The sequence below is a fragment of the Canis aureus genome, chromosome 26 (genome assembly GCF_053574225.1).
Source record: "Canis aureus isolate CA01 chromosome 26, VMU_Caureus_v.1.0, whole genome shotgun sequence".
NCBI classification, from domain to species: domain Eukaryota; kingdom Metazoa; phylum Chordata; class Mammalia; order Carnivora; family Canidae; genus Canis; species Canis aureus.
The window spans coordinates 18,216,663-18,244,438 of record NC_135636.1 but is presented as its reverse complement, the minus strand read 5'-3'; the positions used below and the strand labels follow the sequence as shown (position 1 = coordinate 18,244,438).

Genomic DNA, 27,776 nt, shown 5'->3' with positions numbered 1-27,776 from the left:
ATTCTGCTATATTTTCTTAATACTCATCCCTTCCATTAATTATTCTTAGATAACTATTTTAAAGCTTATCAAGAACAAATTTTGTTAGTAATGCTCAAGTATATAAGTTGCTATCTTACGTATCTGAACCACAAATTTTCTGATAAAGGAAATGATATATCTTTTTTTGCATTAATATATTTCTTGCAAAGTCATCTTTTATAAAAAAAATTGAAAGTTCATCTAAATATCTAGCAGTAGAGAATAGTTTGGTACATGAACTCAATGGAATGTTATCATTCAATAAAAGTAGATTTTAAAACTATATGGGGATAACCAAACGAAAATGAAAAAAAAGACTATAATTTTAAGTAAACCATATAAAATATGTATTTGGGTGGAAAAAATGACACAAGAGTATACAGAAATGAAAGTAGCTTTGTTAGTTTAGAAGGATTAACAGATTAGGAATGAAAAATACCCACCATTTGCTTCGACGTGGATGGAACTGGAGGGTATTATGCTGAGTGAAGTAAGTCAGTAGGAGAAGGACAAACATTATATGGTCTCATTCATTTGGGGAATATAAATAATAGTGAAAGGGAATAGAGGGGAAGGGAGAAGAGATGGGTAGGGAATATCAGAAAGGGAGACAGAACATGGAAGACTCCTAACTCTGGGAAACGAACTAGGGGTGGTGGAAGAGGAGGAGGGCGGGAGGTGGGGGTGACTGTGTGGCGGGCACTGAGGGGGGCACTTGACGGGATGAGCACTGGATGTTATTCTGTATGTTAGCAAATTGAACACCAATAAAAAATAAATTTATTATTAAAAAATAGAAGGATTAACAGGTAATTTCACACTTTAAGATCTTGCTTAATTGGTTTTATAATCGGCTGGAAGTGATTAAAGTGTTATCTGTTATTCCTACTAAAAGGACTACCAGTAACCACCCAAAAATGCCATACATTCCAGACCCTCAAACTGATTATATATCATTAAAGATAAGCAAGTACTTGTTACCTAACAAGCCAGCACTGTGGCTCATCGACTGAGCTATGCAGTGGGAAGCCAAGGCAAAGCATATCCAACGTGGGAGAGTGCAGGGAAGCTTACACCAGGTAGGTCTTCTCCAGAGAAGGGCAAGGGGTTCAGTGGGCACAGTGTGTACAGGTGTAAGGAGGAGGCCTCTAGGAGTCAGACACAGATTGAGTGAAAGTTCTGAGCCAACACAGTTTAGCACCAGGACAAGTGGGGCAACCAGGCTTTTTCTGCTTCCACGTGACCCACATGACACGGAGATCCGTGTCACAGGATCTCCCCTGGAGTATTCTTACAAAAAGAGAAAATTCAAGCCTAAATGACACAACAAGGAAGCATTGATATTCAGGATTGGGACATTTTATAGGATACCTGATCTGTCTTCTCCACAAATCTATGCATTATGAAAAATAAATAGTAGCAGAGACTACTCTAGATTAAAGTGAATTTAGGAGACATCATTATCAGAGACCCAAGTATGGGCTTTATATCTTGATTCAAACAAATGAATTGTAAATAGGGGAAATACTAATATTAAGATGGGCCATTCATTATATTCATACTAAGGAATTACTGCCAACTCTATTGGATACGATGCTGGTATGGTTGGTTATGAAAGAAAATGTCCTTCTTTAGAGATGCATAGAGAAGTAACTAGGAATGAAATGTTATAATGTCTGGAATTTGCCTCAAAATGTGTCAGCAGAGAGAAGAAAGAAAGGAAAAAGGGGAGGATGGCAGATAAAGGAAATGTAGCAGACTATTAATAACTGTTAGGGCTTCATCTGTATATGGAGGGTTATTTTACTTTTCTCTCTACTTTTGCATATGCCTGAAAATGTTCATAATTTAGACTTAAAGTAGGTAAATATATTCTTAGAATTTGACTTCCAAAAAATGATTATCTGTCATTTTTCCTAAGCAAGATTTAAGAGCTAATTTGGTCACATTCCCCATTAGGAGACAAGGAGTTCTTAGGGACATAAGTAATAACTAGGTCCAGACCTTCTCATAACACCCCTGGAGGAGAAAATAAATTGATGAAACTTCTTTGGAGGGCAACTTGGCAATACTACTACTGATAGGACAAATACCCTTACACACCATTCTAACCTCTAGGCATCAAGCTATGGACACTGAAGATGCCTGCTCTGAGATTTAAACATTCCAGGATCTTCACTACAGTACTCTTTATAATAACAAAGTACTAGAAGTAATCTAACAGTCTCTAATAGGGAAGACTGTTAAAGAAATTATAACCATTCTGAAAATGGAATATTTAAGCAGCCCTTAAAAGTAATGTAGTAGATCTATGTTACTGATAAAGAAGTGTCTCCAAGATATGTAAAGTTTAAAATAAAAAATAGATGCAGAAAACTGTGAACCCATTTGGAATTATTGTTTTGTTTTATTTTTAAATAAGGCTACAAGAAATGGATAACAGTATATACTACGTATAAGATTGTCAGGAGAGGAGATTTTTACATTTTATATGTTTGAATGTGTATTATATGCTTGTATTATTTTCTATTATAAAAGGAAAAACCGTCAACTGAGAAAATCATCTTAAGACTGTAATTAGGATGGTGATTTTACTGGAGGAAATTAATATACATAGAGTTTTTTTAAAAGATTTATTTATTTATTTATGATAGACATAGAGAGAGAGAGGCAGAGACACAGGAGGAGGGAGAAGCAGGCTCCATGCCGGGAGCCCGACGCGGGACTCGATCCCGGGACTCCAGGATCACACCCTGGGCCAAAGGCAGGCGCCAAACCGCTGAGCCACCCAGGGATCCCCAATATACATAGAGTTTTTGAAAATTGTAAATTAACTACTGTTTTAAGGTGATGAGAATAAATATTACTTCTATAGTATTGGTAAATAATGCAAAATTATGAGAGATTCTGCTGGAAAGTACCCATTGGGCTCTTCAAATGACATTATATAAACATGAACTCTTACCTTTTTAACTACAAGGGGTAGCTGAGAGTATGTTGGAGAAATATTACATTTCTACTATCATGGAACCAAAATTGGCTTTAAATATGTATTAGCCTTCTTAGCTAAAACTAAGACTTAGATACCAGCTGTGTCTACTGTTACAAGTACTGTTTACATTTATCATCTCATTGAGTACTCATCGCACCCCTTCAGAGTGGGTAGTACCCTAACTTTCAGATGAAGAAACTCAACTGGGAACATGAATCAGCCTGCTCAAAGTCACACAAGTAAATAGTCAAGAACCCAAGACAATTCACTTGCCTTATTCTGCTACCCTGTCATCTTTATTTGGGCAAAAACCAAAGAGAAAATAGAAAGTCATCTGGCCTTTGATCCTTGCCCTACTTATTTTTTGTTTTCTGTAAAAGGCTGTGCTTTCCTAACTTTGTCATATATCCTAGGAGCAAGTACTTAACAGAAGACATAACGGGGATCCAGGATTATGAATTGTTTATTAGCTGAATTTTCTTGGCTGTTAACGGTAAAACAGAGAATCAAAGCCACCTGACTTTTTTTTTTTTTCCAGATATTGTGGATGCTTTATCAGATCCAAAGAAATTTCTTTCCATTACAGAAAAGAGAGCAGACCAAATGAGAGCTATGGGCATTGAAACTGTAAGTAGCAATGGTTGACTAAAGAGAGCCACGTGGGGAAGTTCAGTGGTCAGTGATTACAAGAGCAAGACAAAGTAACAAATGGATATAGCAAACTTGAAGAGTGTTTTTGAAATTGAATTTATCAATTTAACAAAATAGTTTCAAGTGTCTTAAAAGTATAGCATGTTTAATAAATGAAATGGAAATCATAGTGCTTTTAGGAATGTTTAAGATACAAGATGCTTTTGTGATACACTAAAATACTAGCTAACCCAATTCAGTGAATTAGTGAAATTGAGATTTATGTTTCTTTGTTGTTTACCAATCTTGCATCCAGCCTTCTCCCATTTTCGTGCATACTTGTTTGTTCTTTGTTTTTAAAGCTCCCTGTACCATATCCTTCATGTAAAAGAGTTGCATCTTTTTTCCTTGGCTTCATCTTTTGCCTCAGCCTGAGAAAACCATGTAATCTTTTCTCCTGCCAGGCAATGATCCATTAAGAGACTTGTAGGGGAGATAATGAGTGGTTCAAACTGGATTCAGTAAAATAGAGAAAGTGCAAGACAGTTGAATGTGAGGTGGCTTTCATTTAGGTTAATATAAACATTTCTGCTCCAGAGTGACATAGCAGATGTGCCCAGCGATACTTCTAAGAATGACAAGAAAGGAAAAGCCAACACTGCCAAAGCAAATGTGACCCCACAGAGCAGCTCCGAGCTCAGACCAACCACCACAGCAGCCATGGGGTCTGGTGTGGAAGCCAAGAAAGGTAAAGGGGAGCTGATTGGGCTCCTTATCTGTTCTGCAATTTTAGACTGTTTTTGAAGAGTCTTTTATAAAGTTATTTAAAATTGCTAATTCAGTCAATTTTCACTGCCCTGCAAGACTCAATAACAACATGTTTTCTTATAGATTGGACAAATTGCTGAATTTCTCTGAGTGTTTAACAGGGAGTCAACATTTTTGTCATCTGCTAGATCCCCTGCTAGGTTCCCTTGGGGCACTGGGTACAATATCCATGGTTTTAGAAAATGTTTAAATTCAGTCTCCTTAATGAAAAGAACTTCCACACAGTAACTTCTGCCAAGTCTTCTGGATACCATACAGTCTTCTGGATATCCCCACAGTCTTCTGGATACCACTATACACACTAATCTGGACAGGTAGTGGGCTCATGAACCAACAGTATCATCATTGTTCATATATTTCTAGATTCCCTTCTTGACAAATTGTCTGCATGAGCAGACATTTAGCATCCATGATTCTTTGTAAATTTATCAGATGGATATTTGAAGGCCAATTCTTTATGGTTACCTAAGGATGAAACAAGGTATCCTATGAGGTGTCACCACAAAGAATTATGTGTTCCATGCTAATATTCAGCTGGTGTACAGGGGCAGAACTATATTGCTTATTTAAAGTTGACTTCCATGCTTACTGGCCAGGCATTCATCCTGATTGAATGGTGCCCATCCCACACTGGCAATTAAACATTTTGAATATCCTCCTCGATTATGAATCATTTACCAAATTCACTCTTCTTACTTTGATAAGAATTTCTCTTTTTTTCTAATGGTTTTCTACTCAGTATGTATATTTCCCATTTATATGTGAATTCAGTGCCCTTGATGTTAGTGAATCAAGTTGTTTGTACACTTAAGTACATACACACAGTGCTACAGTTTAAGGTAAGAAATGACAGGCTTTTCTAAACCAAGGCAGCATAGTAATTTAGTAGGATACTAAGTGTGCATGCAGCTTTGTGAAACAAATTAGAAAATGAGACTGCACAGAAGTAGCCCAAATTGTACTTTGCCTGCAGCTGTTTGTCTCTTCCTCCCTGGAGACATGAGCAAGCTCATGATACAAGGCTTTGGGTATTCCATTCCAGCACTGGTCATTAGTCACATTAGCCATTCAAACAAAGATAGACAGTAGAAAATGGGAGAGTTTTTGTGTAAAGTTCTTGTTTTGTTTAAACCATCATGCCCGCTAGTACATAAAGACATTAGTAATTACCATGAGTTAAGTGGCCTGAAAAACTTCAGTGTGACCAGCTTACAGAAGACAAAAGTTATCCTAGTTCTAGAAAGGAACATGTTTGGATTGAGAAAGGCTTCACCTTTGGTTCCAAATATTGCATTGGAGGAAGCCAAGTCCAGTATCAAGAGACACCCTGAGAAAGAGAGTCTACATGCTATTTCCTTTGGCCTTTTATTTAGGAAAATTGGAAGCCTACTCTAAGTGACAGTACCAGGTTCTATGAGAACTGCCTTCACCCCTTCAAGGATCTCATGTGGCTAGAAGGATAATGTAGGACAGGCTTTGCACAATAGCCAGGCCAGGCAGTGGTCAATGAGAGCTGACCCTAAGAACAGGAAGGGGGAGGGCATGCCTTCCAGCAAGTGTCCCACAGAAGCCTTATAGATGAGATCCCTATTGAGCTGAGCCTTGAAACATAGGTCTGACTTGAATAGGAAGTAATAAAATGGATTCTTCCCATGGATATTGAATCACCCTGTTGGATGCTTGGGAATGCCTACATGGGAAAACCATGACCGGATGCTGTCGTCCATGAGAAGATGAATGTACAATTTAGAGGGACACATGTGGAGGTAACCAGGCTCAAGAGAACCTGGTCTAAGTGAGGGGCCTGTTCTTTTGCATCGTAGCTTTAAGGAGCATGGCAGGGAAGTGCAAGAGGGAAGTTTGTAGGTGTTCTTCCCACTCCTATCTATGAACTGGGGAGTCGGAGGTCAAGGGAGTCAGAAAATAAACTACTCCGGTGGCCTTTGTGGGAAGACGTGTCATTTGAGAAGGCAAGCTTCCTTCTAGAGAACTGTCTTAATTTGGGTCATCCCAAAGCCGACCCTGAGACAAGGTTTCAAATAAAAGTAGTTTATTTGGGGAGTACAATGGATACAGGTAGGGGCTTGGGGAAGGAGCACAAGGAAGAGAAGGTGGCCAGTGATCAGAGTGTTTCCAAGTTCCATCCAGGCACCTGGAGCTCAGTGCTCCTGGGAACATCCTGAGGGCTGGTGTTGGACACACAACTCAGAGGCAGGAGAACATCTACTTCAACTAAGCCTTTTGGAGAGCTCCTGTAGGAGGGATAAATTCCCCTGTGATTCTAGATTGACAGAAGGGTGGTAAAGCATGTTTTAGAGGGAAAGGCCTTAGGTAATTTCCTCAGGGAAGGAAATGCAGGTGCTGGCAGGTGGAGGTCAGAGTGGGCTGATGTAGAGAAAGCTAGGTGAATGGGTATAGCAAATGCTGCCCATATCCGTGGAGGTAAGAAAGTTCTAAATGGTTTCTCTTAGACATGCAGCCCAACAGCAATAACTGCACCAATGCTGCTTGATTATCTTTTTAAACTGAGGAATAAGGAATTAAGAAAACTAAACTTGGGGTACCTGAGTGGCTGTTGGTTACACGTCTGCCTTCAGCTGAGGTCATGATCCTGGAGTCCTGGTATCAAGCCCTGCATCAGGCTCCCAGCTCAGCGATGAGTTTGCTTCTCCCTCTGCCCCTCACCCCACTCGTGCTCGCTCTTACTCTCTTCCTCTCTTTCTCTCAGATCTTTAGTTTTCTTTACTTTTTTTCAATCTCCAACTTAGTCTCCAAATTATGACTTCAGAGAAAACAAGTTATTTTTGAGCTCTTGTTGATAAGAACAGAAACTTTACATAGTGAAACCTCATTTAGCCAAAGTCTTTGGAGCCCAATATGCAGTACTTAATTAAGCCTATTTCCACATGTGGCTTTGTAAATTTCAACTTTAAAATGAGCACTTGAACTCTGCAGGTGCACTGGCTACCTTTCAGGTGCCAAGAGCCACACATAGCTAGTAACTATCCATTGGACCCCTCCCATTATAGACCGTTGCCACTGTTGCTGAAAGTTCTATCAGACACACTTCTGTAGGCTCAACAGAGGGAACTGAGCATGTACCAATTCCTCTTCTGCAGAGTGTGGGTGTTTCCTAGTTAAATCATTTCTAAGAACTAAATTTTTTTTTTACAAATTATTCTATCTTTCTCAAAAAATACAAAACAAAAGTTGATGTTTTCATGGGTTCTTGTTGGTCAAGATGTACTTTAACCAAGACCAAAAAAGAAGTCTTCTGGGACTGGGTTAACTCTTAACATTTGCTAGCTCTCTGGAGGACCTTGCATGCATCCCAGTTCTCTGTTCATTTTACAGACAAGGATTCATATCTCTACCCTACAGTGCCTCTCACTGGCTACAGTGAAGCAGGGAGTTGGCTTGTGACATCAGACTTGAGAGATCAAGCCTATGTTCCCTGGGCGCCCTATCATGAATGTTATAGATCACATAGTGTTTATGTTTTCTCTTAGTCACGACTCCTTTTCCCACCTTCCCACCCTCACACTGGCTGTGCATCTCTTCTTAAAATGAACAAAACTGAAAAACAAAAGCCTGGGACTCAATGGCTATCTTTCTTGACTATCTCATACCTAGCTTTGAGGATTCTAATGGAAATCTATTATAGTACAGACCACGCCTTCATTTCTTTTTAATTCTTTTTATTTATTTATTTATTTTTTTTTTTTTTCTAAGATGAAAATCTGTAGTCAAACAGAAAGTGTTTGGGGATTCTTCTACAACTCTGGTTGCCATGACGACACCTGGCCTAGCATCAGTCCAGTAGCAGGATAATTTAGTATGTTACTCTGGGTCCCCATGACAGTATCCTGTTATACAGTGGTTTGATTTCAGGATTTCCTGTATGTTGAAGGCTGTGCCCAATAGCATATTGCTTAAAAATTAAATTTGGTAAAGGAAACTGAGGGAAGATAATGTGGGTTGTTTTCTTTGTTTTTGGTTCCTTGATGACGATGAGGAGGGAGGTAGTTGACTGATATGATATACCCTGAAACACAAAGATGAAAGTACTGTTAATAGATGCTGTGGTGCCTGGTCAGATCTCCTTTTTGGGTTGACACCTCCTGCCCCAGCTGCTGTGTGTATTTGGCTGATTGCAAACAATAGCTGGAACTTTCTCGGAGGATTGTCCTCAGACTGTGGACAGTTCCATTGCCCTGGAAATGCCTAGAAGGTTTTGTACAACCTATGAAGCCCTTGGGTGACTGGTATGAGGTTACAAAAGCCCAGTCTCCTTACCTCAAGGTAGAGCAACTTTGGATGGCCATTTATGCTAAAGAGCTCCTGCAGGATCAGGCTCAGGTTGGATTTCAGCTAGAAATGCACCCTGCCTTCTTCCTCTGCTCTGTTCTGCCTCTCTCACTCCCTTGGGGGTTTCTCCTGAGAGCCTTCCCTCAGTGAGTGTTGTGCACACAGAACCCCACCTCAGGCTCTGCTCATAAGGAACCGAAGACAATAAGCACACCAATTAAGTGTCTGGTTAATTGCTTTGTAGTAAGAAATCAGGATGCTTATATCCATAGCATTACATATAAAGTGCTTCAAAGTCTTTAGATGAGATTTCAAAATGGTGAATTTTGTATTATCAGTTATTCTCTCTAATTTTTAATACACACAGTGATTTAATTTTTTTTAAGGTATCGAACTTATCCCTCAAGTGAGGATAGAAGATTTAAAGCAGATGAAGGTAAAATTGCTCAATCATTTTGCAAGCACTCTTGTATTACACATATTGGTGAAACTACCATATTTTTGTTTCTCACCAGATGTATTCATTGTGGCTACAAAAAATTGATTTGGGACCCTCTTTGTTTCTTACACAGGCTTACCTGAAGCACTTAAAGAAGCAACAGAAGGAGCTAAATTCTTTAAAGAAGAAACATGCGAAGGTACAGTTGATTGAATGTGTGTACATATGTGTGTGTGTCTTTTTTTTTTTGCTTATTTGTTTTCTACTTTTAGCTCTCTGATGAAAACCTCAAGCTATTATTCTGTATAACGGACCAGTGTATTCTTCATAGGCAAAAACATGGCTTAGAAACTGACAGCGGGGGATCCCTGGGTGGCGCAGCGGTTTAGCGCCTGCCTTTGGCCCAGGGCGCGATCCTGGAGACCTGGCATCGAATCCCACGTCGGGATTCCGGTGCATGGAGCCTGCTTCTCCCTCTGCCTATGTCTCTGCCTCTCTCTCTCTCTCTGTGTGACTATCATAAATAAATAAATTTAAAAAAAAAATTAAAAAAAAAGAAACTGACAGCGGCCAACTGGACAATAGTACCTTCATTTTAACTGATTGGAAATGAAATTTAAAACCAGAATCCATTTGGGATGGGCTGTCACTGATTTGTAATCTGCATTTCCAACAGTTATTCCAAAAGCTTCAAATGGGTAAAAAGCTTCATCTATTTAAAATTACTTAATAATTGGACTTTATCTAAAATAGTGGGCCATAGCCAGACTCCTTAAGACCAACTCATAGCCTCAGTTAGCCTAGAGACATCTAGATCCCCTGGGATCCTGTGCATGGAGGGAGGTACTAGCCAGCTCTGAACTTCTCACCCACAGCTCCTGGAGAGAGTGCTCTTCTCACTTTCCTCGTTATGTAAACTTTGCTCAGTGGCCTACTTCTGAAATAGAGTTGTTTTTCCCTATCGCCCATAAGAAGAGGGTTTTTTTTGACAATGATTGTGAGAAATTCTAAGAGCTGGTTGTGAATTCAAGAGAACAGCAGCAGCTGGCCTTGGGAGTTCTCATGTGGGTTGAAGACTTCACCACACTCAGACATCATCCTGTTACCCATCACTCCCCATGGAGAAAGGAGAAGAACATAATACCTCTTTCCTTCCCAAGATGGATCACAACAACCACTGGGGCCGGAAGGGTAATGGGTGTGTTCATCCGTTAAGGGCAATGGAAAGCAAGAGAAACTTAATTTCTCAAAGGACTTCTGAGTTCCTTTAAATTAGTCTTGCATTCCACGTCTTTGTACTCTGACTCAGACCTCAATCTAAGACATGTCCTGCAGAGCCAGAGTTGAGTGATGTATCTCTGAGTCACTCCAGATATTCACATGCAGAGCTCATGGCCTCGATTTAACAGTTTGTGCTCCTTTGAGAAATTCGGCCTCATCTTAGCCTAGTAATATTCCCTGTATTATTGAACTGTTAGCTTAGTGGACTTGCTGATCCTAGAGGTCACTCCATAGACTATTTGCTCCTAAATTTCATGAATAAGTCCATTTGATGGAATTCTTTTTCTTTGCCCTTAGGGGACACTTGACACAGATTTTTAGAAGTGTGACACTGTTGGGAGACAGAGCTGCTTAAAGTAGTGCTTTCAATTGTGTTGGTCATTGGTAGCAGCCTAGAATATCGAAAGACACTAACTTACTTGACTTTGGTTATCAGGGATGGACTTGGTCCCCCATGGCAAGACATCATCCCCAGATCTTCCTTCCATCTAACTTGGATCTCTGTTACTGAGGCAGGCATTTCTGTGGCCTGTGGGCTCCTTGGAAACTTCCAGCTTTTGACCCCACCCTCTATAAATGCTTCCTTCAGGCACAAAGAGGGAGCATATATTCTGACCAACTATGAAAATAACAATATCAGCAGCTAGAATGTTTGCATGCTCAGTATTTTCCAGATGCTATGCTCAGCACTCTACATTTCTTGTCTCATTTACTACTCCACCCGAGAAGGCAAGTTCTATTTAAGTCTCCATTTTGCATGTGAAATTAAGAAATTAAAAATTAGGGAGGTTAAGCAGTTGAACTACTGTCTCTACCTTGGAAAGCAACCATGCCAGAATTTGAACCCAAACCCATCTGTGTCTAGCACCCATACTGTTACTGCATTATTCTGTGAAGGATGTCAGATGCTTTGGTAAGTAAACAAGTTCCCCCCATTGCATCAAATGCAGTGTTAGCACATGGGATGTTCATAACATCCTCTAGTTGGGATGATGTCAGTACACTGGTTACCTGCACAGCTACTCAAGAAAGGTGCCCCTCAATTCTTTCGAACTTGACCTACATACATACTACAGAGCAGAGTCGCAGAGTCATCTATTGTCTTCCTTGTCTGAACCTTTGAGTCCAAGCTGAGTCAGGTTGGCAAACAGACCCAGCTGCCTGATCAGAAAAGTGATAAAGGCAGTGTAGACATCCACTTGGGCCTCTGTAGCAAACTGGCATAGCCCAGGTGGCTTAAACAACAAACACTTATTTCTCAGAGTCAGGAGGCTGTATGTCCCAAAGTCAAAGTGCAGCAGATTCAGTGCATGGTGACAGCCCCTTACTGGATTTCAAAGGACCTCCTTGCTATGTCCTCACGTGGTGGAGAGAGCTATCATTTCTCTCATGTCTCTTCTAATAAGGGCACTAATCCCATCTGTGAGGGCTCTACCCTCATGACCTACTCCCCTCACAGAGGCCCCACCTCCAAATTCCATTACAGGGGGAATGAGGGCTTCCACATACAAATTTGGAGAAGGGACAGAAACAGACCATTAATAGGTGGAAAATTATTTTTCTGTGACACAGTTTAGAGCTGACCTTGGTAGATCTTCCCCTCTGCCTCAGACATCACTGCACTTCATTCAGTCACTCTCATTTCATCATGCTTGTTGGCAGGGACACCTTCATGTTGTTTAATAACCAGCAAACCCCAGATGGCTGAGAGAACCTATGTTGCATTCATTTGTAAAACACAAGCGAGTTTCTTGGAGCCCCATGTTATGGGAGCACCAGTACCTACAAGGAGATTTTAAATCTCCCTAAATCCAACTATCTGAATTTGTGTGGGCTTTCATAACAGCTTTAGGGTGTGTTTTTTGGAGGAAGTGTTCAAAATTCCTTAGGTCAAGCAGCAGAGAAAATTGCCACAGTAAAATGTGCCATGCTTACCTGTTACTTTTCAGAAGTATTTCTGAGCAGGGCAATGCATTTCACTGCTTGTTTTTCATACCTTCATGCACTGCAGAAGTTCACGTTACCAGCGTGTGATTATGAGCTTACGAATGAATCACTTCTCCCACATTAAATACACAGGGGACCCACTTTATTCAGATTACTTTGACAGTATAATTTATGAATTCTGAATTCTATAGTGTTTTTTTTCCTGTTTCTCTTTTTTCTAAATTCAGTTAATTAGTATATAGTGTACTATTAGTTTCAGAAGTAGAGTTCAGTGATTCCATCAGTTGCATACAACATCCAGTGCTCATTACTTGAAGTGCCCTCCTTAATGCCCATCACCCAGTTACCTCATCCCCCCACCTATCTCCCCTCCAGTATCCCTCAGTTTGTTTCCTAGAATTAAGAATCTCTTAGATTCGTCTCCCTCTGTTTTTGTCTTATTTTATTTTTCCCTCCCTTCCCCTATGATCCTTTGTTTTGTTTAGTAAATTCCACATATGAGTGAAATAATATGATAATTATCTTTCTCTGATTGACTTATCTCACTTAGCATAATACCCTCTAGTTCCATCCACATCATTGCACATGTAAGGTTTCATTTTTGATGTCTGATTAATACTCCATTGTATATATATACCACATCTTCTTTATCCATTCATCTCTCAATGAACATCTGGACTCTTTCCATAGTTTGGCTATTGTGGGCATTGCTGCTATAGACATTGGGGTGCAGGTGCCCCCTGGGATCGCTATGTTTGTATCCTTTGGGTAAATACCTAGTAGTGCAATTACTGGGTCATAGGGTAGCTCTGTAGTGGTTTTATGTAAATCTACCAATAAGGCTAATATTTATTGAGTGACGGTTTTGTGTTGCACATTTTGGGGGAAAGAGTGACAGAGGGAGAGAGAATCTTGAGCAGGCTCCAAGCCCAGAGCAGAGCCTGATTTGGGCTTGATCCCACAACCCTGAGCTCATGACCTGAGCTGAAATCAAGAGCTGGATGCTTAACCGACTGAGCCACCCAGGTGCCCTTGTGTTACACATTTTATGTACATTCTCAACTCTTCACAATATCCCTGAAGCTTAAGTAACACTGTCCACATTCTAGAAATGTATGAAATGAAATTCAGAGAGATGAGTCCCTATACTAGAGTGATAGAACTAGTTAATGCTGGTAACGAGCCTCATTTGCTTAGGTCTAACACACCTTTTACAATTCACCACATTATCACCATGTATTAAAAATGCATTTCATCTGTTTTAATTGTTCAAGGTTTCACAAATAATTTCCAATAATTAGAGCTTCCTATCTATAAACTTTCTGTAACTTTTCAGTCTATAATATCTCCCTAATATTTTCCATGGTCTCATCTGACCTACCTCCTAAGATGAAGGATTTAGATGAATGTTTACTTGCCTAATATATACTGAGGCCTACTCTGCACACACACTTATCTTTAAAACTTTTGAAAAAGGAAAAACCATTGAAGGAGCGGGGAGGGATGTGTATTTCTTAACATTGGACACACTTCCTGCCTCATGTCCATTTGAATTTGTTTATCCTAACATTGATTTTTCTGTCAATACTTGTAAAATGGTAAAACTAGCTAATATATATTTAAGTTTATTTAAGTGCTTAGGTATTCTTGTAACAATTATGTAAAAGAGCACTATAATTATATTGTGTCAGTTAGGAGTTCTGGATAGCCCTACTTTTCTGAATAACAAACTACCCTCAAATGTAGTGACTTAAAATAGCAGCCATTTATTAGCTCATGATTTTGTGGGTTGGCAGTTTGGGCCAAGTTAGTTAGGCTCAGTGGTTCAGCTGGGCTCCTGCTTTCATGGCCAGGTTGAGGCCTGGTGGCACTGGCTCACTTAGAAAGAGCTCTGCTGAGCCATTTCTCACTGCTCTATGTGGCCTCTTATCTACAAACAGGCTAGTTATTCACTTGGTAGGGGTTTCAAGAGGCCAAGCAGAAGCATACAAAGTTTGTTGAGGTCTTAGCTCAGAATGGCACATAATCACTTCCGCCTCATTTTCCTGGTAAAGCAACTCATAAGGATGATCCAGATTTAAGGGCTGAGGACTCTACTTCCTGACAAGAGGAGCCACAAAGTCACATTACGAAGTAGGGGGATAGAGAGAGTGGATGCAGAGAAAGAATTGTGGCCATTTTTGCAAACCATTGACCATTTGTCAGATGAGATAATTTATACTTTAAAAGAATACAGCTTGACTAAATCACCTAGGTTTTAAACGGTGGAGTCAGGATGTGAATCAAAATTCTAACTCCAGAACTCAAGCATTTTTTTTTAGTATATTTGATACACAATGTTAAATTTTAACATAGTTTAACCAATGTTAAATTGGTTCCAGATGTGCAACATAGGGATTTGACAAGTTTACACACTGGGCTGTGCTCACAAGTATAGCTGCATCTGTCACCATGTGATGCTGTTAAAATACCATTGACTATATTCCTTATGCTACGCTTTTTATTCCTGTGACATTTTCATTCCATAACTGGAAGCCTATATCCCCCACTCCCCTTCACCCATTTTGCCCAACTCCTGTCCCCTCTGACAGCCGTCAGTCTATATTTATAGCTCTGAATCTGCTTTTTGTTTATTCATTTGTTTTGGGTTTTTTAGGTCCTGCATATGAGTTAAATCATATGGTATTTGTCTTATTTCACTTAGCATAATATTTTCCAGGTCCATCCATGTTGTTGCAAATGGCATGATCTCATCCTTTTTTATGGCTGTATAACATCCCATTTTATGTAAGTGTGTGTGTGTGTGTCTGTCTGCCCTTGTCTATATCCATTTACCTATCAATGGACACTTACGTTGCTTCCACATCTTAGTTGCATCCACAACTACAGAGGACCATATATCTTTTAGAATTAGTGTTTTCTTTGGGTAAATACCCAGTAGTGAAATTCACATTCTTAACACTCTACTGTGTTACCTCTGAGTTTTCCCACATCAGTGTTTCTTTCTCATATTTTCTTGGTGGTCTTAGTAAAAGGTTTTTAAAAGAAATCATGATTCCATCAGGGCACAAATATTTTGGCTTCCTTTGGGACTGTTTTTTTCAAAATATGACCCTTGGACCAGGAGCTGGAGGCTTGGCAAAAAATGCATATTCTTACATCTGTGACTTAGTTATAGTCTCAAAGAAGAGGTCTGGGAAATAAATTTAAGTGAACTCCTTTCCTGCATACATTTCAAGAATTGTTGCTTTAGGAATTTTATTTGGTATTCTCTAATGTCTCTTGCCTTAGTGCAAGCCCCTCTAATTGCCTGCAAGCTATATAGATCTTTAAAAAACAGATTTTGACCTGTTGTCATGCAATAATGAGAATAAATTACCCCCAGCCTTTTTGTGAAACAACACCTACAACAGCTTTTTAACAATTTTGAAGCCGCCTAAGATAGGGCTAAGATTTGCCACCCTAAAGCCTTGGGTTATAAAGTAACCTACTGAGGAGGGAACATGGCCCAGGCTGTACCCTCCCAACAACAGCATCCATGGCACAACCTTAGCAGTTGGCAACCAAGAGCAGAGAGTCATATTTAGTCCATATTAAGACTACAGGGCACTCCCAACTCTCACATATCAGGTAAATAGTGCCACTTCTGAGACCTATAGGGGGGAAGCAAAGAATCCAAGAGCTAAATCCCAGTGGCTTAAGACACAAACGTGTTGTGCAAAAGAAATCTTATTTTCAAACTTGAAGGTTAGCTATAGTATGGAGGAGAAGTTGTGGTGTATGAGGATCTGCCATCTGCAAGAGAGACATAGAAATAGGTGTGTGAACTACTTTTAGGATACTAAGCAGAAAAGTCAGGAGTAATGACCATTTGAGCCCAAAATGAGATTAGGATACTAGTTAACATGCCTAGGTTTTGGCTTTTGGCAATGGTCAATGGCTGTTGCTTTTGACCCTGTGAGTACAGCTGGCAATTAGACTTATATGCATCTCTCCTTTTCTAGAACCACTTCTTCAATTTGAATGGAAACTAGGGGAATAGTTTTCAAGTGTCCATTAGATGAGACATAGCAAAAGCAGAACTAAGCAAGAGTAATTTTCCTAATGCATGACTCACCAAGACCAGACTAGGATTCTTTATTCTTTCAGTAAGAAATGGGCATACTTTTAGGTTGTCTTATGTGGTCAAATCCTTAGAGCAAATAAAACCCAAAGTTAAGTAAGTATCCCCAATAAAATATTAGAAGAATAATTACAACTTAAATGTCTATAGGGGACCAAACAAGAAGTAAATGATGGAAGTTGGACAGATACAGAAAACAGAAGGGCATTCATTCCCAATCAAAAGGCAAATCAGACTTAGTTCCCCACCATTGGTGCCTTGAGAGTCCGTGGGCCAGCTTCATTCTCAAAAGAGGACTCATAAAATCTTACATGAACTTCCAGATCTTTAAATATTATTCCCTAATTCAGTCTTCTTTCAAAACACCATGTAGAGGGGGGAGAAATCTTAAATTCATAGGCTAGATGCATCCCTGGGGCAACCGGTTTGCAGCATCACCATCAGATGAGTCAAATTCAATGCCTGAGAAACTGACTAACATTTGGCATTTCAGTAAAGCTACTAATGGAAAATTTGTTCTTTGCTATATAAGCAATTTAGCTGATAACATCAAGGCTGCTGTTAAACTCATCAATTATAATTAATGGTAAGACCTCAATGCCAGACCCACAACTCTGTTAGGAAGAAACACAGCAACCACCCACAGAGGCAGCTTACTGGTGACCTCAGAGTTACATGCTGAGCAAACATGACTTGCTCCAATTATTCAGCCATATCTGTGGTACATTCACGCCCACTGTCCCATCAGTCACAAGAATGAATTGCAGCAGCAATTTCTCCAAAAGAAGCTTAATTTACTCTTACCTCCAATAAGAGACCTATAAATTCTGCTAAAAGCTGTACATGTATTTTCCCCAAAAATATCCCAACTAAGATTGACTTTTCAGTCCACACATCCAATTTGGGTACTCTTGACCTTAATGAATTTAAAAAAAAAAAAAAAAATGTGTGCCTCTTCCATAATGTCTCCCGGTTGAATTAAGGGCCGAAGAATAAAACCAATGATAATCTTTTTCTGAGTTAAAATGGACTGAAAGATCATTTTCTGGCTCCTCTGTTTTACACTTCAGGAAGCTGAGGCTTCACCACCATCAAATAAGTAGGAGCCCATGCCTTTGTGAAGGGAAAAGTGAGTCTGGAAACCAGATTTTCCCAAAATACTTCAGTGACCACTTCTTACCACACAGGAATAGTTTTAAGCACGTAGAGAAACAGAGAATTTTGTTTTAAGACCAGCTTTCTTATTATTTGTATTAACAGTAATCATTTTGATTCAATGTGCTTCTAATTTCCCATATGATTCCTGCATATACTAGGTAACTTTACAGCTCATAACCAACCCATGAGGGCAGCCTGGGTGGCTCAGCAGTTTAGCGCCGCCTTCAGCCCATGGTGTAATCCTGGAGACCCAGGATCCAGTCCCACGTCTGGCTCCCTGCATGGAGCCTGCTTCTCCTTCTGCCTGTGTCTCTGCCTCTCTCTCTCTGTCTCTCATGAATAAATAAAATCTTTAAAAAAAATGGATCTTGTTCAGTTTTCTAAGAAAGAAAGTGAGGGCTGGAAAGATTTATATAAGCTTCACAAGGGCATTTGGCTAATTATTGACTGAGCTCAGACCAGAATCCAAATCCTCCTGCTATTCCCTTGATGTTTTTTCATGTGTATAACAAATATTTATCGAGTGCAAGTTTTATGCCATGTAGTGGTGAATACACTTGCCCTGCCTTTGTAGAGCATGTCTTACCTACTGGAATCCATCATGAATGCCTTTCTGGCAAAAACAGCTTCATTCCTCATTTCTAATCGGGTTAATAAGATTCACCAGAATATTTCTATAAGAAATAGTCTGTCAACGTACTTCCGAGTCTCAAAGCCTCACCTTTTCTTGTGCTGCACTAGGATATTTAAAGAACAATCTTCTCCACCCTTCCTTAAAAACTAGAGAGAAACAGGAAAGTAGAGAGATTACACAGGAAAGATTCTAATATGTTTGAATCTGCACTTGCATAGAGCCCCTTATTTATTTGCCCAGGAAAATTAACACATGTGCTGGGTAAGCACGATGTCTTTAAATCTTAAAAGGAAGACTATTAGTAAAGCATTTTAGTAGGCTTGTTTATGTCCACAACATACAAGAGTGATTAAATCCATTCAAATAAGGATACATTAACATGTTGACTCCTGAGGCATTGATTCAGTGTAGAGCAAAGGTTTATTAATTTAATCATTCTACTTGCTCTCCCTTATTCCAAGTCACTTTCTGTATTATCCTGGATATTGAATAATATGAACATGTTACTGTATTTTGAATAAGGTGTAGCAGGCATTTGAAATATGATTAATATCATGTTAACTTTTAGTCCTAACAACCTGGTGAACTAGGTGTCACTATCCCAGTTAAAAAGATGAACAGATTGGGAGGCTAGGTGAGTTGCCCCAGAATTTGAGACTGAAGAGCCCATGTCCTTAACCCAATACCACATTGCAAAAGCTCTGGCTGAAATGTGTTTATAATACAAAGTGCATGTATATTGGGAATGTGGCTAGATTAATGAGGTGTTCCTGCCACAAATTAAATAAGATACTGTTACATATGACTCCCTGACCCCCAAGTCCACAGCAAGGTAGCATCACCTTTGACCACCCTCTTGTCCCCATTGTCAGTTCCTGTTCTGAGAATCTCCCCACCAGCACCATCCTTCTCCACGATGTCTCCCAAAGGCATTTATCCAACTGAACAAGAATCTATACATGTGCACCAACATTTTTCTGAAAAATACATATATAAACAAATTATATAGATCAAGCCCTATGTTAATCAACTAACAGCCCTGGGACATTAAGGAAATCTTGGTAAAATTAAATATACCTTCCTCATTTATATTTTAGGAAATCTTTTAAATATGTTCCTAAACTGGGTTTCCTTAAAAAAAATGTTTTCCTAAGGTAGGCTAGACTTTAAGTTACTCACTTTAAAAAATAAGGAAAAGGAAATACAGTCTGAAAAACATCCATCCCTTCCCATCTTCAACACCATCTCATTCCTCTAGTTTCTCAAGACTAAGACTAGGATATAGCAGCAAGTGTATTCCTGATTGTATGGATTTGCCCTGGCAATTCCCACATTGGCCAGGTAAGAAGCTAAAGAAATCTGACTTCAGAGAAGTTACTGGCTGTGATCAAATTATCAGAAGGAAAGAATGTTTATAGAAAAATACTTATTTTCAAAGTGTTGCAGCCCCAATTTCCTAATTATTTGAAGCAGAAGGGGAAATATTTTAAACATCTGTAAAGCTGAAGGCCACAGCTCCTGGATACTGTGTCATCCTCATGAATGCACCTAGATGAGGAGGCCAGTGAAAATACCACGTGATGTGGATTTGAAGTCAGCTGACAGCGACAACCCCACTGGTAATTCTCACTGTTTAATGGTGGTATTTAACACCTTCCAAAAATGCCCTGTGTGTTTAGAAGCAATGTCACATGTAAATAGTTACACTTAGCAGGTGGAAGAGAGAAAATACATATTGAGTATTTGAGAACCAATGTGTGGAAGAGGCTGTGGACTAATTATGTGTCTCAAACAGAACAAAGATGGTTGGGTAAAAGTTCTGTGGAAAACATGTATGTATAGAAGAGAGGACTTTGGGATGATTGGTGTTGCCCAGTAGTGGGCAGAGATGCCTTTTGGGTGGGTGTGTTCTTTAGGCTGAGGCTAGACACTCCATTTTTAGGGTGTCCCTCATACAAGAAACTCCTGTGTTGGGTGGGAGATTGGAAATACTTCCACTTCTCAGTAGCAGTTACTCCTAGATTTCTAAATCCAAGATTCTGGGAAAGCTGGTGAAAACCATTCCAGCCCAACACAGGTTAAGTTTATTAGCCACACTGGAAGAACTCAACATGTAACTGCAGATTCTTCTTATTCAGGAACACAGCACCATGCAGAAGTTGCACTGCACACAAGTTGACAAAATTGTGGCACAGTATGACAAAGAGAAGTCGACACATGAGAAAATCCTAGAGAAGGCGATGAAGAAGAAGGGGTAATGGCTCTTTATTTCCTTCTGGAAGCTGTCTGCCTTTTTATATTTTGTCTTTCCCCACAGTTCAGTTGACTGCTTAGGCCAAGGAAGAACTTAGTCTTGACTGTGTTTTCATCATTAAAAAGTTTTCTTGGAAATAAGCAACTCATTCAACTGAAGGCAGGGAATGAAATGGAAAAGAGATTTATTCCAGTTCGACAGCCATTGGTTGGTGACACCATAACTATGTCTCACATGTGTTTTTCATTCAGGTATCTTTAAGGTGAATGAGGAGAAAAGGAAGGACAAGCTAAAGTTGGGAAATTTTTTTTTTTAAAGTTGGGAAATTTTGAAATTACATAAATCCTTTTGCATAGCCAGAAAATAAATAATATCTTGATTTTTAATATTACAGAGATTCTTAATATTGCAAGAATCTTTAGCTTATGCCAACAGATAAGACTTAAATAAAACTTATCATTGCATTTACCAGAAAATATTTTGTCTAGCATTAAGCCAGGGGGATGTTTTTGTGATGCCACAAGCTCACCAAATAACAGACTAAAGGGAGCGCATACTTGGTGCCAGCCCTTGAGAAGTAATAGATCTGATGAGGGTCCTAGCATTTTTAGAATACTGCTTCTTTCAGAGACATTCTCAAAAATATAATGAAGCATTCTAAGTTAGGCCATAATACATCAGAGGATATATGCTGAAGACAGAAGCTCAGGACCTGTTCTGGTTTCAGCAATGCTACAGATAATCCAAAAGGGAAAAATAATCACAGAAATAAGCAGTAATGGTTGCTGGGAAATTGCCTTGTATGTATTTCCTACTCACAATAGAATAAGAAGCAAAAATTGCCCTATGATGCCAAGAAATGCTATTTTCTGCCTTGCTGGCATGTGTAAAAGACAAAAATCTGGCTTTATAACCAGAAAGAATTTAAAAATTTGCTTCAAGGCTGAGGACCTCTTTTCTAGTTATTATCACCAATTTATTTTATTGAATAAATGAAAAATTACCCTAAAGAAAAGCAGGAACCAAAATGGAAACTCTGACAACAGACCCTTAACAATGAAATCATTATTTGATCTACAGTGTCTCTTTGTATAGTGGTTGAATTGAGTAATCATGATGTGGATGTTTTCTAAGGTGTACATCTATTACTAGAAATACTGATGTTGCCCAATGAGCCATGGCAACCCATGTTTGATGAACAAATTGTCTTCATTAGAAAGCTTTGGAGCAAGGGCCCATGGGAATGGGAAGATATCTAACATCTGGCACACACTGATGATTTTCCATTTTCAGGGGAAGTAATTGTCTCGAAATGAAAAAAGAAACAGAAATTAAAATTCAGACACTGACATCAGATCACAAATCTAAGGTAAGAAGATGCCTATTTTTACAGCAGGAACTTGCAAAAGATACTTTCTAATTTTTTAGAAGCCCTACCTGATGTAAATCAGAAATAATAATAACTTGGGTCTAGTCTGGGAAGTCAAGGGATCTCGGCATTCACATTTGTTCGAGACTCACTGGCTTTGAGAAGAGGCATTTCCTGGAGCATCTCTTCCTTCATCTGAAGAAATATGCATACAGTCTGTCCATGTTGTCTGCCTTAGGGGTATGAAGTGAAACAGCACATTGTCTAAGAGGAAATACTATTTAAAATACAAAACGTGGACAGCCCAGGTGGCTCAGCAGTTTAGTGCTGCCTTCAGCCCGGGCCTGATCCTGGAGACCCGGGATAGAGTCTAATGTCAGGCTCCCTGCATGGAGCCTGCTTCTCCCTTTGCCTGTCTCTCTCTCTCTCTCTCTCTCTCTCTCTCTCTCGAATAAATAGATAAAGTCTTAAATAAATAAATAAATAAACAAACAAATAATACAGAGTATGCTTCTCTAGAGAGGTAACATGAAACGTGACAAAAAACCACCCAACTTGTGGACTGAGTAAATCTTTGATACTTCTTCCATTCTAACTTTGTGTTGGAAGTTTAGAATTGGAAAAAAAATCAAGAGATGACATTCTAGGGAGATGAGCCCAATTACTCCTATTTCCCCAAAAACACAAGAAAATTGGAACTTGGGATACTTACTAGTTTTTGGACATTTGGAGAACTGAGCACTAAGTTCCAGTGAAGAACACAAATAACTCTTCAAGCAGTAATAGTTATAAAAAGAGGGGGAATACTCTTAAAATTCCCAACCCTAGCTTTTCGTCAAACCAGCCAGCCTCCATATGTCTACATGCAACTCTGTCATCTAGCCCGGTGGCCCTGCTGCCTGCATGGGCCAGCCAAGCTATTCAAACTAAGGTTCTCCTCAGTGTTCTGTATTTTGTGTCCATTCTAGAATTAATGTCTATGAACATGCCATGATTTTCTAGAAGCTTTGCACAAATAGGAAAGTAGAAACCTTGGCAATGATACCAGTTAGCTTTAGCTGCAGAGTAAGCCATGTTAAAATTTAGTGACTCAAGACACCTACCAATTATTAACTTAAAATTCAGGGGGTCAGAATTTGGGCTATACTCACTTGGGTAGCTCTACTGATTCTGAATAGGCTCACTCATGCATCTGCATTCAGCTGGGATAGATGGTTATAACTCATATCTAGTCATCAGCTGGCTGTGCTTGCTTTTTTCTACATGACTTCTCATCCTCCAACAGGCTAGCATAGGCTCTGTCACAAGGTAGCAATGGGGCTCCAGAGAGTGAAAGAGGGAGATTCTTCTTGCACCACATTTGCTATTGTCTCAGGGCTAACGCAAGTCACAAGATAAGCCAGATTCAAGGAGGTGGGGAAATGGACTTCTAGCTCTTGATGAGGGAAGGTACAAAACCACACTGCAAAGAGCAATGGATATGGGGATGGGAAGACTTTCTACCCCCACATCCATTAGGGTTGACACATTGAGTCACAATCCAGAGATAAGAGAACCTAGAGCTCTCCTCAGACCTGTGGGCTTGTGGATATGAAGCTGGAAAAGCATGAGGAGATGAGGAAAATCTGTTAGAATCAGAAAAGGAGTCCAGGGCCTGGGCAGAAGGTAACACAAACAAGTTAGGCAGTGAAGTCACAGGTGACAGCTGAGTATTTAGAGCCAAAGCAATTAATTATTTTAATAACTTATGACTTCCTGATTCCCATGGATTAATACATATTTTTTGCAGGTTGTAGTATCTGTTGATTCACCAACTAAATTGGTGGGTGGAATTTGAAATGCATGACTGATACTGTGTTTTCACTTCATACCTGATCTCTGAGAGTTCTGAGTGCCACTGTCCCTTTTCCCACACAGGTCAAAGAGATAGTGGCCCAGCACACAAAGGAGTGGTCAGAAATGATCAACACCCACAGTGCTGAGGAGCAAGAAATCCGGGACCTGCACCTTAGCCAGCAGTGTGAGCTCCTGAGAAAGCTACTGATCAGTGCCCATGAGCAGCAGACCCAGCAGCTGAAACTGTCCCATGACAGGTAGGCAATGTGCCTTCTCCAGAGGGAACTCCTAATTTTGTATTAAAACTGAGCTGTTACACATATCATGTCATATAGCTGAGACGAGCAACATGAACCATAAGCAGTGGCCTCAAAGTGCCTACAAGTATTGGCAAGGTATTAACACTCACATGAAAAACTAAGTTGAATTACACATAGTATATGATGCATCCTAAAAAGCAGTGCAGCCCAAAAGAGCTTGCTGCCTCCAGAGTGGTCACAGAGGCTTCACAGCAGTAGGGCCAACTCTGGGCTTCGGAAAATGTTCTGGAGCCTTTTAGGAAGAGAAGACACAGAGGGAGACAAAGACTAGCCAGTTAAGCTCTTAGATCAGATTGGATCTGATCATCAATGGCCAAACATGGTGAGACCCTTCTTCACATTATTAGGACTTCTAGGAATTTTAGGAGGTAGGCTTAATCAAGAAACAGCAATAAAGTATCAGTTTATGTGGGTTTCCTCCAGCATCTGCAAAATGAATATTACATTTAGAATACTGCAAATGATGAGCTGCACCCCACCCTGACCCTGCCTCCATCAGAAGAGAGTTGATGAATGTCAGTTACCTCCTTTTATCACAGCTTTGTTACAGCCCCCAGCTTCTCCCTTCACGCCTACTCTATGCCACTGTTAGGGTCTATTGATACATACAAAAGAGTAGAAAATAGAAGCATTATATAAACAAAGCAAACAAAAAAGTTTTCTTTTTTTTTTTTTAAAGATTTTATTTATTTATTCATGAGAGACACAGAGAAAAGCAGAGACACAGGCAGAGGGAGAAGCAGGCTTCACGCAGGAAGCCTGACATGGGACTCGATCCCAAGTCTCCAGGATCACCACCTGGACTGAACGTGGCGCTAAACCGCTGAGCCACCTGGGCTGCCCACAAAAAAGTTTTCAAGTGTTAACTGCATAAATTATCTGGGTGTGTTCCATGAATTCCCAACCTTGTTTTGAAGTGATAGATCCGGCAGTAAGAACGAGAACTGCTTTGCCATCATTGCTGATTCTCATTCAAGGCAACGGAATGAATTTTCTGTGTTAGGTTTGCTGGAGGATTGTGGTCTATACCCTTTCCATTTTAAAGCATTCTGTCAAGTTGTATAAGATTAGGAGTTGTCTTTTCTTTTTTTCCCTGCGAGATGCTCTTGATTCAGTACACAGAATGGTACTGCAGCAGTAGTTAAAGAGTGGTAAGCAGACCTGATTGTAGGCATGTAGCCTTACTTAGAGAAATTTCATAGGATAAAACACTCTTATCTTTCTTGTCATTGAATAAAGAAAAAAGATAGCCCTCAACGGTAGGCATTGTTCAAAAGGGAAAAAGGTAAACTAATTCTTGCATGGCTTAGGAAGTTACTTGAAGAGAGCATAACCTAATTACTAATTTACCTTAAAAAATGAATGTTCTGCAGGGGCATTTTTCCAAGTAACAGCAGCATTTAGGCTTTTTCTCAAGCACCCTGTGGTTGTATCTTCCTCATCATCATGGGTGTTGCTCTTTGTTAAAAAGAAATCTTGCCCTTGGGGCACCTAGGTGGCTCTGTGGTTGGATGTTATGATCCTTCAGCTCAGGTCATGATCCCCGGGTCCTGAGATTGAGTCCCGCATTGGGCTCCCTGTGGGGAGTCTGCTTCTCCCCCTGCCTGTGTCTCTGCCTCTCTGTCTCTCATGAATAAATGAATAAAATCTTTTTTAAAAAATCTTACCCCCTAAGACTAGTCAGCCACATTTGGTCACTGAGAAGCGCTTATTGAATGAATGGATACAGAAATGGTCAGTTTACTGACATGAACTTAACAATTTGAGAGCCATTTTCTTCGGCTAGGAGTTTCTATGCATATTCCTGCCTCTGTAGGCTTGGTGTTGTCCATCACTTTTGATAGAATGCAGACAGTACTTAGAACACCTGACTCCTTGGTCACTCATTTCCAGGAATGATTTCAAGGAAACCCTATAGGTTCCAGAAAAAGTTCTTTGTTAATAACATTCATTTCAGTGTTCTAAAATGTATACTTTTGGGATGCCTGGGTGGCTCAGTGGTTTAGCATCTGCCTTTGGCCTAGGGTGTGATCCTGAAGTCCTGGGATCGGGTCCTACATCGGGCTCCTTGCATGGAGCCTGCTCCTCCCTCTGCCTATGTCTCTGCCTCTCTCTCTCTGTCTCTCATGAATAAATAAATAAAATCTTTAAAAAATAAATAAAATAAAATGTATCCCTTAAATGATCTATGACTCTTTCTCATGTGCACAGACATTCTAGCACATGCGGGGATCGGGAGCCTTATGTAAACATCCTTTTTCCCTCCTTCCCATGCTTATCTGAAACTACCCTGTCCCCTTCATTCCCATGAGGTGTCAGAGAACATGAAGATCACTTGTGAGGGTCAGGATATACTCTGTCTCTCTTCCAGGCCATCTGATTCCAAGAAATGTAGGGCAAAGCTGGAAGATCTTTATATTTTTATGGACAAACATAATGTCTCTTCATCCCAGTTCATCATTATTACTTCCCCAGTAGGTGACCCACTTCCACTTATCATGGATTGGGGCTCTTTCTCACCTTTTCACAGTATACAGATTAACTCGATGAGCTCAAAAATGAAAAACAAAAAAGTGAACCTAGTCTTGTTGTTACACGTAGAATTTATTTACTTTTTTTTATTATGCGTATTTAACTATAACATAAAATTTGCCATTTTTACTGTGTTTAAAAGTATGTGGCAGTCAGCACATTCATACTGTTGTGCAGCCATCAGCACCATCCATCTCCAGGACTTTCTCATCTCCCCCTACATTGAAATTCTGTCCCCAGTAAACACTAACTCCCCATTTACCCCTGCTCCCGTTTGTTTCCTTTTAATATTTAGGGAAAGCAAGGAAATGCGAGCACACCAGGCTAAGATTTCTATGGAAAACAGCAAAGCCATCAGCCAAGATAAATCTATCAAGAACAAAGCAGAACGGGAAAGGTAAGCCTGAGAATACTCGCTCTGGGGAGGTAGCACTGGTGGGGAAGCATAAACCAACAGCATTTATGTGTGTATACATATGTGTACTCAAAATCCTTGTGAGTATTGGCTAAGAATTCTGCTATTATAACTGCTATGGAGCTTTATTGTTGTTGCTATAGAACACTTGTCTTCTTATTGTTTACTACCACAAGGCAGATAAATGTACATTCAATATATGTGTGCTCACCTCCAAACAAAATTGTATAAAATATGGCAAAATATCCTTCCCACATTCCATTGGGTCCTCCCACAAGCATCTCACTGGTTCTGCCCCAGTGAGGATCTATACTGGATATTCTGGATGGGATGGTTCTAAATAGTAGCCTGTAGATGGTCAGTCTTCTGCCTTTGATCTGCCTTGTGCTGTCCTTGACGCCAGGGGTCATCTCAAAAGCCCCCACTCAGTTTTGCTTGTTTGACCTTTTCTTAGGTTGGGGTATTTATTTATTTATTTATTTTAGAAACAGACTAAAACAGGAATTTGGTTGTGTGTGATTTACTGAGGAAGGGATCTTCAGAGAAGAGGAGTAGGGAAAGCAGGAAGGGTCCCAAGCAGTGGCGGAGTAAGGGTATGTTGGTCTCAGCTACAGTGAGTCCTTCAGCCTGATCCCAAGCTCTACAGGGTAAGCTGCACCACTGATTTCTTTGAACCAACGGTATCTCGC

At 39.9% G+C, this 27,776-nt stretch overlaps 1 protein-coding gene across 13 annotated transcripts in view; it reads left to right on the top strand.

Moving 5' to 3' along the window:
- The window catches only part of PLCB4 (phospholipase C beta 4), a 418,936-nt gene that overhangs the window by 379,233 nt on the left and 11,927 nt on the right, over positions 1–27,776 (top strand). For all 13 annotated transcript variants that reach the window (XM_077872231.1, XM_077872230.1, XM_077872235.1 and 10 more), the window contains 8 exons: positions 3,552–3,640; positions 4,241–4,391; positions 9,166–9,215; positions 9,352–9,417; positions 20,500–20,615; positions 21,909–21,984; positions 23,902–24,077; positions 26,968–27,069. In XM_077872231.1, the coding sequence (XP_077728357.1) occupies positions 3,552–3,640; positions 4,241–4,391; positions 9,166–9,215; positions 9,352–9,417; positions 20,500–20,615; positions 21,909–21,984; positions 23,902–24,077; positions 26,968–27,069 (826 nt within the window). The remainder of the gene's footprint in view (positions 1–3,551; positions 3,641–4,240; positions 4,392–9,165; positions 9,216–9,351; positions 9,418–20,499; positions 20,616–21,908; positions 21,985–23,901; positions 24,078–26,967; positions 27,070–27,776) is intronic.